The sequence below is a fragment of the Drosophila teissieri genome, chromosome 3L (genome assembly GCF_016746235.2).
Source record: "Drosophila teissieri strain GT53w chromosome 3L, Prin_Dtei_1.1, whole genome shotgun sequence".
Classification (NCBI taxonomy): Eukaryota; Metazoa; Arthropoda; class Insecta; order Diptera; family Drosophilidae; genus Drosophila; species Drosophila teissieri.
In genome coordinates, this window is record NC_053031.1 from 23,654,084 (window position 1) to 23,670,288 (window position 16,205).

Below are 16,205 nucleotides of genomic sequence, written 5' to 3' on the forward strand. Positions count from 1 at the left end.
AAATAAAAACAAAAAAATAAATACATAAATAAAAAAAAAATAAATATTTTTTGTTGTGTACTTAAACAAAATTAAAATTTACAATAACAATGTCGCAACCAAATATTGCCGCACCCCAAATAGTGGTACTGAGCGATAACAACCTTGCCGAAGCCCGTCGGCAACTAAAAGATGTCATGCCATTCAAAGGAGATTCAGAAACCCTCTACACCTTTGTCAGCAGAGTGGACTACGTAATTTCACTCTACCCAACTAGTGATGTGCGACAACAGAGGATCCTACTTGGAGCCATCGAAAGAAACTTGGACGGCCAAGTAACAAGATCTTTGGGGCTTCCCACCCTCAAATCTAGACTCATCGCAGAATTTAAACCCCAAACACCGAACTACAAACTACTGGAGAACTTCCGGGAGACACCTTACAGAGGAAACCTAAGAGCATTCTGCGAAGAAGCAGAAAGACGACGTCAATTGCTGATTTCGAAATTACACCTGGAAGATAACCATTAGGATTTTTTAATTTATGTTCAGTCTATGAGAGACTCTATCAAAATACTAATAAGAAAACTACCAATACAATTATTTACTATTTTGGCTCATCATGATATTGCAGACTTAAGATCTTTAATTACTATTGCACAAAATGAGGGAATTTATAAAGAACAAATAAAATTTTAAACAAATAAACCATTTTATGTACACAATTTTTCTAATAATTACGATATGTTAATTGGCAGAAAATTGTTGAAAACTGCGCAATCATTTATAAATTACAAAACTTCTACAGTTACCCTTTTCGATAAAACATACAAATTAATTACTTCAGAATCAGGAAGAAACCAAAATTTTTACATTCAAAAGACACCAGAACCAATTAAAAATTCAGGAATCAATAAATAAAATAGATTTTTCACTGTTTCGATTAGATCATCTAAATCAGGAGGAAATCTTAAAGTTGAAAGGTTTATTAAATAAATTTAAAAGTCTTCAACATAAAGAAGGAGACAAGCTAACATTTACAAATACCATTAAACACGTATTAAACACAACACATAACTCCCCAATTTATTCAAAACAGTACCCACTTGCTCAAACGCACGAAATTGAAGTCGAAAACCAAGTACAGGAAATGCTTAATCAGGGTTTAATTAGAGAAAGTAATTCACCATACAATAGTCCTACCTGGGTAGTACCAAAAAAAACGGATGCTTCTGGTAAAATTAAATATAGAGTAGTAATTGAATACAGAAAAATCAATGAAATAACTATTCCCGACAGATATCCAATACCGAACATGGACAAAATCCTTGGTAAATTAGGAAAATGTCAATATTTTACAACTATAGATTTGGCAAAAGGGTTTCATCGAATCGAAATGGACCCACAATCAATATCTAAAACTGCATTTTTCACCAAAAGCGGTCATTACGAATACCTTCGAATGCCATTTGGCCTTAGAAAAGCACCCGCTACTTTTCAAAGGTGCATGAATAACATCCTTCGACCGTTGCTTAACATACACTGTTTAGTGTATCTGGATGATATTATAATTTTTTCAACATCTCTTACCGAGCATTTAAATTCAATACAATTAGTTTTTTCAAAACTTGCTGAAGCCAATTTAAAATTGCAATTAGATAAATGCGAATTTTTAAAAAAAGAAGCTAATTTTCTTGGTCATATCGTTACTCCTAACGGTATAAAACCAAACCCTGTAAAAGTTAAAGCCATAGTAAAAGAGATCAGGGCTTTCCTTGGATTAACCGGTTATTACCGTAAATTTATCCCAAATTACGCAGACATAGCAAAACCAATGACCAAATTTTTAAAAAAAAGGAGCAAAAATAGACGTACAAAATCTTGACTAGAAGCATTCAAAAAACTTAAAGCTCTAATAATTAGAGAACCGATTCTCCAACTTCCCGATTTCGAAAAAAAATTTATTTTAACCACAGATGCCAGTAATTTAGCCCTTGGGGCAGTACATTCTCAAAATGGTCATCCTATACCCTTCATTAGCAGAACACTTAATGAACACGAATTAAATTACAGTGCTATCGAAAAGGAATTACTAGCCATAGTTTGGGCCACTAAAACTTATCGACATTATTTACTAGGACGACACTTTCTCGTTGCTAGTGATCATCAACCTCCTAGATGGCTACATACCTCAAAGGAACCGAATGCTAAGTTACAAAGATGGAGAGCTAAATTAAACGAATACCAATTTAAAATCGATTATATTAAATTGAAGGAAAATTCAGTTGCTGACGCATTATCAAGAATTAAAATTGAAGAAAATCATCATAGCGAAGTAACTCTACATAGTGCAGAAGAAGACAATAGCAATCTCATTCATTTAACAGAAAAACCAATTAACTAATAAAAAACAAATCATTTTATAAAATCCGATAAAAATAAAATAGAGAATTCAACAATATTCGGTAACTCCAATACCACAATTCAATTCGAAAGGGCTAAACAAATTTTACTTGATCATTATACGCGTTACTCGTAGAGTAAAAGGGTATACTAGATTCGTTGAAAAGTACGTAACAGGCAGAAGGAAGCGTTTCCGACCATATAAAGTATATATATTCTTGATCAGGATCAGTAGCCGAGTCGATCTGGCCATGTCCGTCTGTCCGTCCGTCTGTCCGTCCGTCTGTCTGTCCGTATGAACGTCGAGATCTCAGGAACTACAAAAGCTAGAAAGTTGAGATTAAAGATACGGACTCCAGAGACATAGACGCAGCGCAAGTTTGTTGATTCATGTTGACACGCCCACTCTAACGCCCACAAACCGCCCAAAACTGCCACGCCCACACTTTTGAAAAATGTTTTGATATTTTTTCATTTTTGTATTAGTCTTGTAAATTTCTATCGATTTGCCAAAAAACTTTTTGCCACGCCCAGTCTAACGCCCACAAACCGCCCAAAACTGCGGTTCGAAAAACATTTTTCGAAGTGTGGGCGTGGCAGCTTTGGGCGGTTTGTGGGTGTTAAAGTGGGCGTCACAATGCTCACTGCTGTCAGTATGCTTAATCTCAACTTTCTACCTTTTGTAGTTCCTGAGATCTCGACGTTCATACGGACAGACAGACGGACGGACAGACGGACATGGCCAGATCGACTCGGCTATGGATCCTGATCAAGAATATATATACTTTATATGGTCGGAAACGCTTCCTTCTGCCTGTTACATACTTTTCAACGAATCTAGTATACCCTTTTACTCTACGAGTAACGGGTATAAAAATAGATAAAATAAATGACGATCGACAGGAATTTAATATTATTGACACTAAATACAGAAAAGGTCCAATTCAAAAGGGTAAATTAGAAAATCCATTTAAAAAATAATAAAAATGAAAAAATAGATGATGACCATTACAAAATTACTAATCGAAATAGAGAAATCAAATACTACAAAACACAATTTAAGAAACAAAAAAAAACTAATACCGTTTAACCTCCACAGGATCCTTGTGTATAATGATGTTGCTTCTATTATTCACCACGGGCCATACTCAACAAATTCAAATAACCAAACCAGATTCCGACCTTGGCTATTTACTCTTTTCAAGTAATCCAATTTAAATACCGCTAGCATATGAACATCACTGTCTAAGAATTAACTTAACGGAAATCAATGCAATCACAAAATCTTTTGGTAACAAAATATCAGACTCACCTAAAATGAAATATTTGTACAACAAACTATTGAAAGAATTAAATGTTTTAACTATTCATCAACAAATTAGGCAAAAACGTGGACTATTTGGTTCATCTTTTAACTTTCTTTTTGGCACACTTGATGAAAATGATAGAGTAAAAATTAACAAACAAAAATAGATCTAATTGCAGAAAATTCAATTCAAGTTCATAAATTAAATGATTTCGTAAAATTTGTGAATGAAGGACTGCAGAAACTCACCAACTACGAAAATAATCGCAATAATATTGACACACTCGTCTATGAGCTCACGCAATTTATTGAATACATAGAAGACATAGAAATGGGCATGCAACTTTCACGTCTTGGTCTTTTTAACCCAAAATTACTCATTTACGACAAGTTAGAAAGCATTAACAGCCAGAATATACTTTGAATCAAAACATCAACTTGGATTGATAAAACAAATAACGAACTATTACTCATTTCACATATTCCTATTAACCACAAAATAAAAACAAAAAAAATAAAAATAAACCAAATAAATATTATTTTTGTGTACTGAAACAAACTTAAAAAGTTACAATAAACCAATTTAAATTTAATTTAAACAACCTTTATACTTCAATAAGTAAAAACAAAACAAAAAAATTAATACATAAATAAAAACAAAAAAATAAATACATAAATAAAAAAAAAATAAATATTTTTTGTTGTGTACTTAAACAAAATTAAAATTTACAATAACAATGTCGCAACCAAATATTGCCGCACCCCAAATAGTGGTACTGAGCGATAACAACCTTGCCGAAGCCCGTCGGCAACTAAAAGATGTCATGCCATTCAAAGGAGATTCAGAAACCCTCTACACCTTTGTCAGCAGAGTGGACTACGTAATTTCACTCTACCCAACTAGTGATGTGCGACAACAGAGGATCCTACTTGGAGCCATCGAAAGAAACTTGGACGGCCAAGTAACAAGATCTTTGGGGCTTCCCACCCTCAAATCTAGACTCATCGCAGAATTTAAACCCCAAACACCGAACTACAAACTACTGGAGAACTTCCGGGAGACACCTTACAGAGGAAACCTAAGAGCATTCTGCGAAGAAGCAGAAAGACGACGTCAATTGCTGATTTCGAAATTACACCTGGAAGATAACCATTAGGATTTTTTAATTTATGTTCAGTCTATTAGAGACTCTATCAAAATACTAATAAGAAAACTACCAATACAATTATTTACTATTTTGGCTCATCATGATATTGCAGACTTAAGATCTTTAATTACTATTGCACAAAATGAGGGAATTTATAAAGAACAAATAAAATTTTAAACAAATAAACCATTTTATGTACACAATTTTTCTAATAATTACGATATGTTAATTGGCAGAAAATTGTTGAAAACTGCGCAATCATTTATAAATTACAAAACTTCTACAGTTACCCTTTTCGATAAAACATACAAATTAATTACTTCAGAATCAGGAAGAAACCAAAATTTTTACATTCAAAAGACACCAGAACCAATTAAAAATTCAGGAATCAATAAATAAAATAGATTTTTCACTGTTTCGATTAGATCATCTAAATCAGGAGGAAATCTTAAAGTTGAAAGGTTTATTAAATAAATTTAAAAGTCTTCAACATAAAGAAGGAGACAAGCTAACATTTACAAATACCATTAAACACGTATTAAACACAACACATAACTCCCCAATTTATTCAAAACAGTACCCACTTGCTCAAACGCACGAAATTGAAGTCGAAAACCAAGTACAGGAAATGCTTAATCAGGGTTTAATTAGAGAAAGTAATTCACCATACAATAGTCCTACCTGGGTAGTACCAAAAAAAACGGATGCTTCTGGTAAAATTAAATATAGAGTAGTAATTGAATACAGAAAAATCAATGAAATAACTATTCCCGACAGATATCCAATACCGAACATGGACAAAATCCTTGGTAAATTAGGAAAATGTCAATATTTTACAACTATAGATTTGGCAAAAGGGTTTCATCGAATCGAAATGGACCCACAATCAATATCTAAAACTGCATTTTTCACCAAAAGCGGTCATTACGAATACCTTCGAATGCCATTTGGCCTTAGAAAAGCACCCGCTACTTTTCAAAGGTGCATGAATAACATCCTTCGACCGTTGCTTAACATACACTGTTTAGTGTATCTGGATGATATTATAATTTTTTCAACATCTCTTACCGAGCATTTAAATTCAATACAATTAGTTTTTTCAAAACTTGCTGAAGCCAATTTAAAATTGCAATTAGATAAATGCGAATTTTTAAAAAAAGAAGCTAATTTTCTTGGTCATATCGTTACTCCTAACGGTATAAAACCAAACCCTGTAAAAGTTAAAGCCATAGTAAAAGAGATCAGGGCTTTCCTTGGATTAACCGGTTATTACCGTAAATTTATCCCAAATTACGCAGACATAGCAAAACCAATGACCAAATTTTTAAAAAAAGGAGCAAAAATAGACGTACAAAATCTTGACTAGAAGCATTCAAAAAACTTAAAGCTCTAATAATTAGAGAACCGATTCTCCAACTTCCCGATTTCGAAAAAAAATTTATTTTAACCACAGATGCCAGTAATTTAGCCCTTGGGGCAGTACATTCTCAAAATGGTCATCCTATACCCTTCATTAGCAGAACACTTAATGAACACGAATTAAATTACAGTGCTATCGAAAAGGAATTACTAGCCATAGTTTGGGCCACTAAAACTTTTCGACATTATTTACTAGGACGACACTTTCTCGTTGCTAGTGATCATCAACCTCCTAGATGGCTACATACCTCAAAGGAACGAATGCTAAGTTACAAAGATGGAGAGCTAAATTAAACGAATACCAATTTAAAATCGATTATATTAAATTGAAGGAAAATTCAGTTGCTGACGCATTATCAAGAATTAAAATTGAAGAAAATCATTATAGCGAAGTAACTCTACATAGTGCAGAAGAAGACAATAGCAATCTCATTCATTTAACAGAAAAACCAATTAACTAATAAAAAACAAATCATTTTATAAAATCCGATAAAAATAAAATAGAGAATTCAACAATATTCGGTAACTCCAATACCACAATTCAATTCGAAAGGGCTAAACAAATTTTACTTGATCATTATACGCGTTACTCGTAGAGTAAAAGGGTATACTAGATTCGTTGAAAAGTACGTAACAGGCAGAAGGAAGCGTTTCCGACCATATAAAGTATATATATTCTTGATCAGGATCAGTAGCCGAGTCGATCTGGCCATGTCCGTCTGTCCGTCCGTCTGTCCGTCCGTCTGTCCGTCCGTCTGTCTGTCCGTATGAACGTCGAGATCTCAGGAACTACAAAAGCTAGAAAGTTGAGATTAAAGATACGGACTCCAGAGACATAGACGCAGCGCAAGTTTGTTGATTCATGTTGACACGCCCACTCTAACGCCCACAAACCGCCCAAAACTGCCACGCCCACACTTTTGAAAAATGTTTTGATATTTTTTCATTTTTGTATTAGTCTTGTAAATTCTATCGATTTGCCAAAAAACTTTTTGCCACGCCCAGTCTAACGCCCACAAACCGCCCAAAACTGCGGTTCGAAAAACATTTTTCGAAGTGTGGGCGTGGCAGCTTTGGGCGGTTTGTGGGTGTTAAAGTGGGCGTCACAATGCTCACTGCTGTCAGTATGCTTAATCTCAACTTTCTACCTTTTGTAGTTCCTGAGATCTCGACGTTCATACGGACAGACAGACGGACGGACAGACGGACATGGCCAGATCGACTCGGCTATGGATCCTGATCAAGAATATATATACTTTATATGGTCGGAAACGCTTCCTTCTGCCTGTTACATACTTTTCAACGAATCTAGTATACCCTTTTACTCTACGAGTAACGGGTATAAAATAGATAAAATAAATGACGATCGACAGGAATTTAATATTATTGACACTAAATACAGAAAAGGTCCAATTCAAAAGGGTAAATTAGAAAATCCATTTAAAAAATAATAAAAATGAAAAAATAGATGATGACCATTACAAAATTACTAATCGAAATAGAGAAATCAAATACTACAAAACACAATTTAAGAAACAAAAAAAACTAATACCGTTTAACCTCCACAGGATCCTTGTGTATAATGATGTTGCTTCTATTATTCACCACGGGCCATACTCAACAAATTCAAATAACCAAACCAGATTCCGACCTTGGCTATTTACTCTTTTCAAGTAATCCAATTTAAATACCGCTAGCATATGAACATCACTGTCTAAGAATTAACTTAACGGAAATCAATGCAATCACAAAATCTTTTTGGTAACAAAATATCAGACTCACCTAAAATGAAATATTTGTACAACAAACTATTGAAAGAATTAAATGTTTTAACTATTCATCAACAAATTAGGCAAAAACGTGGACTATTTGGTTCATCTTTTAACTTTCTTTTTGGCACACTTGATGAAAATGATAGAGTAAAAATTAACAAACAAAAAATAGATCTAATTGCAGAAATTCAATTCAAGTTCATAAATTAAATGATTTCGTAAAATTTGTGAATGAAGGACTGCAGAAACTCACCAACTACGAAAATAATCGCAATAATATTGACACACTCGTCTATGAGCTCACGCAATTTATTGAATACATAGAAGACATAGAAATGGGCATGCAACTTTCACGTCTTGGTCTTTTTAACCCAAAATTACTCATTTACGACAAGTTAGAAAGCATTAACAGCCAGAATATACTTTGAATCAAAACATCAACTTGGATTGATAAAAAAATAACGAACTATTACTCATTTCACATATTCCTATTAACCACAAAATAAAAACAAAAAAATAAAAATAAACCAAATAAATATTATTTTTGTGTACTGAAACAAACTTAAAAAGTTACAATAAACCAATTTAAATTTAATTTAAACAACCTTTATACTTCAATAAGTAAAAACAAAACAAAAAAATTAATACATAAATAAAAACAAAAAAATAAATACATAAATAAAAAAAAATAAATATTTTTTGTTGTGTACTTAAACAAAATTAAAATTTACAATAACAATGTCGCAACCAAATATTGCCGCACCCCAAATAGTGGTACTGAGCGATAACAACCTTGCCGAAGCCCGTCGGCAACTAAAAGATGTCATGCCATTCAAAGGAGATTCAGAAACCCTCTACACCTTTGTCAGCAGAGTGGACTACGTAATTTCACTCTACCCAACTAGTGATGTGCGACAACAGAGGATCCTACTTGGAGCCATCGAAAGAAACTTGGACGGCCAAGTAACAAGATCTTTGGGCTTCCCACCCTCAAATCTAGACTCATCGCAGAATTTAAACCCCAAACACCGAACTACAAACTACTGGAGAACTTCCGGGAGACACCTTACAGAGGAAACCTAAGAGCATTCTGCGAAGAAGCAGAAAGACGACGTCAATTGCTGATTTCGAATTACACCTGGAAGATAACCATTAGGATTTTTTAATTTATGTTCAGTCTATGAAGACTCTATCAAAATACTAATAAGAAAACTACCAATACAATTATTTACTATTTTGGCTCATCATGATATTGCAGACTTAAGATCTTTAATTACTATTGCACAAAATGAGGGAATTTATAAAGAACAAATAAAATTTTAAACAAATAAACCATTTTATGTACACAATTTTTCTAATAATTACGATATGTTAATTGGCAGAAAATTGTTGAAAACTGCGCAATCATTTATAAATTACAAAACTTCTACAGTTACCCTTTTCGATAAAACATACAAATTAATTACTTCAGAATCAGGAAGAAACCAAAATTTTTACATTCAAAAGACACCAGAACCAATTAAAAATTCAGGAATCAATAAATAAAATAGATTTTTCACTGTTTCGATTAGATCATCTAAATCAGGAGGAAATCTTAAAGTTGAAAGGTTTATTAAATAAATTTAAAAGTCTTCAACATAAAGAAGGAGACAAGCTAACATTTACAAATACCATTAAACACGTATTAAACACAACACATAACTCCCCAATTTATTCAAAACAGTACCCACTTGCTCAAACGCACGAAATTGAAGTCGAAAACCAAGTACAGGAAATGCTTAATCAGGGTTTAATTAGAGAAAGTAATTCACCATACAATAGTCCTACCTGGGTAGTACCAAAAAAAACGGATGCTTCTGGTAAAATTAAATATAGAGTAGTAATTGAATACAGAAAAATCAATGAAATAACTATTCCCGACAGATATCCAATACCGAACATGGACAAAATCCTTGGTAAATTAGGAAAATGTCAATATTTTACAACTATAGATTTGGCAAAAGGGTTTCATCGAATCGAAATGGACCCACAATCAATATCTAAAACTGCATTTTTCACCAAAAGCGGTCATTACGAATACCTTCGAATGCCATTTGGCCTTAGAAAAGCACCCGCTACTTTTCAAAGGTGCATGAATAACATCCTTCGACCGTTGCTTAACATACACTGTTTAGTGTATCTGGATGATATTATAATTTTTTCAACATCTCTTACCGAGCATTTAAATTCAATACAATTAGTTTTTTCAAAACTTGCTGAAGCCAATTTAAAATTGCAATTAGATAAATGCGAATTTTTAAAAAAAGAAGCTAATTTTCTTGGTCATATCGTTACTCCTAACGGTATAAAACCAAACCCTGTAAAAGTTAAAGCCATAGTAAAAGAGATCAGGGCTTTCCTTGGATTAACCGGTTATTACCGTAAATTTATCCCAAATTACGCAGACATAGCAAAACCAATGACCAAATTTTTAAAAAAAGGAGCAAAAATAGACGTACAAAATCTTGACTAGAAGCATTCAAAAAACTTAAAGCTCTAATAATTAGAGAACCGATTCTCCAACTTCCCGATTTCGAAAAAAATGTTATTTTAACCACAGATGCCAGTAATTTAGCCCTTGGGGCAGTACATTCTCAAAATGGTCATCCTATACCCTTCATTAGCAGAACACTTAATGAACACGAATTAAATTACAGTGCTATCGAAAAGGAATTACTAGCCATAGTTTGGGCCACTAAAACTTTTCGACATTATTTACTAGGACGACACTTTCTCGTTGCTAGTGATCATCAACCTCCTAGATGGCTACATACCTCAAAGGAACCGAATGCTAAGTTACAAAGATGGAGAGCTAAATTAAACGAATACCAATTTAAAATCGATTATATTAAATTGAAGGAAAATTCAGTTGCTGACGCATTATCAAGAATTAAAATTGAAGAAAATCATCATAGCGAAGTAACTCTACATAGTGCAGAAGAAGACAATAGCAATCTCATTCATTTAACAGAAAAACCAATTAACTAATAAAAAATAAATCATTTTATAAAATCCGATAAAAATAAAATAGAGAATTCAACAATATTCGGTAACTCCAATACCACAATTCAATTCGAAAGGGCTAAACAAATTTTACTTGATCATTATACGCGTTACTCGTAGAGTAAAAGGTATACTAGATTCGTTGAAAAGTACGTAACAGGCAGAAGGAAGCGTTTCCGACCATATAAAGTATATATATTCTTGATCAGGATCAGTAGCCGAGTCGATCTGGCCATGTCCGTCTGTCCGTCCGTCTGTCCGTCCGTCTGTCTGTCCGTATGAACGTCGAGATCTCAGGAACTACAAAGCTAGAAAGTTGAGATTAAAGATACGGACTCCAGAGACATAGACGCAGCGCAAGTTTGTTGATTCATGTTGACACGCCCACTCTAACGCCCACAAACCGCCCAAAACTGCCACGCCCACACTTTTGAAAAATGTTTTGATATTTTTCATTTTGTATTAGTCTTGTAATTTCTATCGATTTGCCAAAAAACTTTTTGCCACGCCCAGTCTAACGCCCACAAACCGCCCAAAACTGCCACGCCCACACTTTTGAAAAATGTTTGATATTTTTTCATTTTTGTATTAGACTTGTAAATTTCTATCGATTTGCCAAAAACTTTTTGCCACGCCCACTCTAACGCCCTCAAACCGAAAAAAACTGTCAGTGTTGAAGACTCGCCTTCGCACTTCCACTAGCTGAGTAACGGGTATCAGATAGTCGGGGAACTCGACTATAGCGTTCTCTCTTGTTTTATTCATAGAAACATAACCATTTATATTGAGAGCGATGTAGATTTTGAAATTATCCAAAGAGCACACAGAGAAATTATTAATACCACCTACACTAAAGTAATTCGCAGTCTCTTCCTATTAAATTATGTTGGTTCATACGCCGAATTTAAAGAAATCATACTTTAATCACATGAAAAACTTTTACATTCAGAAAATGACAAAATTATTTAAAGAAAATCACTTCTTTCCAAATAGTCAACTACTAATTCAGAATATAATAAACGAATGCAACATATGCAATTTGGCTAAAACAGAACATAGAAACACTAAAATGCCTTTTAAAATTACAACATTGTCGAGACAAATTTATGGTAGATATTTATTCATCTGAGGGAAAACATTACATCAGTTGCATTGATATTTTATCTAAATTCGCTACACTCGAGCAAATTAAAACAAAGGACTGAATAGAATGCAGAAACGCATTAATGCGCATTTTTAATCAGTTAGTTAAGCCCAAATTACTAAAGGCAGACAGAGAAGGAGCTTTCTCTAGCTTGACTCTAAAGCGATGGCTCGAATCCGAAGGAATCGAATTGCAACTCAATACGGCAAAAAACGGAGTAGCAGACGTCGAAAGATTACATAAGACAATAAATGAAAAAATCCGTAAATTCAAATTATCTGATGATGAAGAAGTAAAATTAGGCAAGATAGAAACAATCCTTTACACATACAACCATAAAATTAAACATGACACAACTGGACAAACACCTGCTCAAATTTTTTTATACGCTGGTCATCCGATATTAAACATTCAAAAATTAAAGATAGAACAAGAGAGAACGCTATAGTCGAGTTCCCCGACTATCTGATACCCGTTACTCAGCTAGTGAAAGTGCGAAGGAGTCTTCAGCACTGACAGTTTTTGGCGGTTTGTGGGCGCTAGAGTGGGCGTGGCAAAAAGTTTTTTGGCAAATCGATAGAAATTTTCAAGACTAATTCAAAAATGAAAAAATATCAAAACATTTTTCGAAGTGTGGGCGTGGCAGCTTTGGGCGGTTTGTGGGTGTTAAAGTGGGCGTCACAAAAAGTTTTTTGGCAAATCGATAGAAATTTATAAGACTAATACAAAAATGAAAAAATATCAAAACATTTTTCAAAAGTGTGGGCGTGGCAGTTTTGCGCGGTTTGTGGGCGTTAGAGTGGGCGTGGCAACATGAATCGACAAACTTGCTCTGCGTCTATGTCTCAGGAGTCAGTATGCTTAATCTCAACTTTCTACCTTTTGTAGTTCCTGAGATCTCGACGTTCATACGGACAGACAGACGGACGGACAGACGGACATGGCCAGATCGACTCGGCTATGGATCCTGATCAAGAATATATATACTTTATATGGTCGGAAACGCTTCCTTCTGCCTGTTACATACTTTTCAACGAATCTAGTATACCCTTTTACTCTACGAGTAACGGGTATAAAATAGATAAAATAAATGACGATCGACAGGAATTTAATATTATTGACACTAAATACAGAAAAGGTCCAATTCAAAAGGGTAAATTAGATAATCCATTTAAAAAATAATAAAAATGAAAAAATAGATGATGACCATTACAAAATTACTAATCGAAATAGAGGAATCAAATACTACAAAACACAATTTAAGAAACAAAAAAAAACTAATACCGTTTAACCTCCACAGGATCCTTGTGTATAATGATGTTGCTTCTATTATTCACCACGGGCCATACTCAACAAATTCAAATAACCAAACCAGATTCCGACCTTGGCTATTTACTCTTTTCAAGTAATCCAATTTAAATACCGCTAGCATATGAACATCACTGTCTAAGAATTAACTTAACGGAAATCAATGCAATCACAAAATCTTTTGGTAACAAAATATCAGACTCACCTAAAATGAAATATTTGTACAACAAACTATTGAAAGAATTAAATGGTTTAACTATTCATCAACAAATTAGGCAAAAACGTGGACTATTTGGTTCATCTTTTATTATACCCGTTACTCGTAGAGTAAAAGGGTATACTAGATTCGTTGAAAAGTATGTAACAGGCAGAAGGAAGCGTTTCCGACCATATAAAGTATATATATTCTTGATCAGGATCAATAGCCGAGTCGATCTGGCCATGTCCGTCTGTCCGTCCGTCTGTCCGTCCGTATGAACGTCGAGATCTCAGGAACTACAAAAGCTACAAAGTTGAGATTCTGCATGCAGACTCCAGAGGCATAGAAGCAGCGCAAGTTTGTCGATTCATGTTGCCACGCCCACTCTAACGCCCACAAATCGCCTAAAACTGCCACGCCCACACTTTTGAAAAATGTTTCGATATTTTTTCATTTTTGTGTTAGTCTCCTTAATTTCTATCGGTTTGCCAAAAAAATATTTGCCACGCCCACCCTAACGCCCACAAACCGCCAAAAGCTGCCACGCCCACACTTTTGAAAAATGTTTTGATATTTTTTCATTTTTGTATTAGTCTTGTAAAATTCTATCGATTTGCCAAAAAACTTTTTGCCACGCCCACTTTAACGCCCACAAACCGCAAAAACTGTGAGTGTTGTGTGTTCTGCGCACTTTCACCATCTGAGTAACGGGTATCAGATAGTCGGGGAACTCGACTATAGCGTTCTCTCTTGTTTAACTTTCTTTTTGGCACACTTGATGAAAATGATAGAGTAAAAATTAACAAACAAAAAATAGATCTAATTGCAGAAAATTCAATTCAAGTTCATAAATTAAATGATTTCGTAAAATTTGTGAATGAAGGACTGCAGAAACTCACCAACTACGAAAATAATCGCAATAATATTGACACACTCGTCTATGAGCTCACGCAATTTATTGAATACATAGAAGACATAGAAATGGGCATGCAACTTTCACGTCTTGGTCTTTTTAACCCAAAATTACTCAATTACGACAAGTTAGAAAGCATTAACAGCCAGAATATACTTTGAATCAAAACATCAACTTGGATTGATAAAACAAATAACGAACTATTACTCATTTCACATATTCCTATTAACCACAAAATCTTTAACACCATTAAAATAATTCCATATCCCGACCATAATGGGTATCAGTTAGACCATTCAGATCAACAATCATATTTTGAAGATGAGAATAAAATTTATAATCAAGATAAAATAGAAGTTAATAATGAATGCATTAAAAACATAATTAAGCGCAAGAGTCCCATTTGTAATTTTATACCAACTCTCTCGAAAGAAATAATTCAATACGTTGAACCAAATATAATACCAATACCAATAAGTTAAAACAATCACAAAAATTTGGATTTTCAGGTTATATGGTCAGATGAAACCAAAATTAATCGTTTCGAGTCAGATGGACGCTCTTGGTATTGGACTAGAGATCCCACAGTCCAGTCACCAAGTAACGTGAAGCAAACCGTGAAGCAAGGTGGCGGATCCATAATGGTTTGGGGCTGTATACACAAAAACGGAGTTGGTCCCTTGGTGTTAATTGAAGGTATAATGCGGAAGGAACATTACTTAAACATTTTGCAACAAAATCTTCCAAAAGTAATTCAAAATATGGGTATTGCTGCTAAAAAATGCATATTTCAGCAAGACAAGGATCCCAAACACACATCGATTTTGGTCAACAATTGGATGGAAAAGCAAAATTTTCAATCGCTGAAGTGGCCACCGCAATCTCCTGATATGTATCCCATAGAAAATTTGTGGAGCCATGTAAAATCCCAACTGGCAAAATATGCAGGCCCTCCAAGTAGAATGATGGAGCTGTGGGAAAGAACAAAGGACCTCTGGTACGCTATTCGTCCTGAAATGGTGCTACGGTATACCCAAAGTATGCCAAATCGCATAACGGAGCTAAAAAATAAAAAGGGCTGTGGACTCATTATTAAAATAATTAAAAAAAAAATTTTCGTTTAATATATCACCCCAGTGCAAAACTGTAACATTTGACTTCTTTTACATTTTGCTTCGGCATATTTATTCCAGATTATCAAATCGCTTCATATTTTCACAAGCGATAGTCAAATATAGTAGCAACAAAACAAGACTAAGAATATTATCGTACATAAAATAGGAGAGAAGATACTGACCGTTGAAGTTAGAATATACAACTCGTGTTACAGTTTTGCTCGTCAGTGTATGTACATGGAATCAAACGGAAACTAAAATCGCACAAAATTGTCAAGAACTAAATGGCGATATTAAAATAAATGGAAACAAAATTATAATAATAAAACAATGTAAAGTTAAGATTGGAAATGTTATTTTAGCGAAAATTCGTTAAGTCCAGAATTTGATTTAACTCCATTGTATTTACCAATTAATGTGACCAAAATTAAGATAGTAGAACATAATGACATTTTAAA

At 34.0% G+C, this 16,205-nt stretch overlaps 1 protein-coding gene across 1 annotated transcript in view; it reads right to left on the reverse strand.

Annotated features, from left to right (window-relative positions):
- Positions 1 to 930: 930 nt before the first annotated feature.
- LOC122618021 (protein argonaute-3-like) overlaps positions 931 to 16,205 on the reverse strand; it is a 29,633-nt gene continuing 14,358 nt past the window's right edge. Inside the window, exon 5 of the mRNA XM_043794142.1 lies at positions 931 to 947. Coding sequence (XP_043650077.1) covers positions 931 to 947 — 17 coding nt within the window. The remainder of the gene's footprint in view (positions 948 to 16,205) is intronic.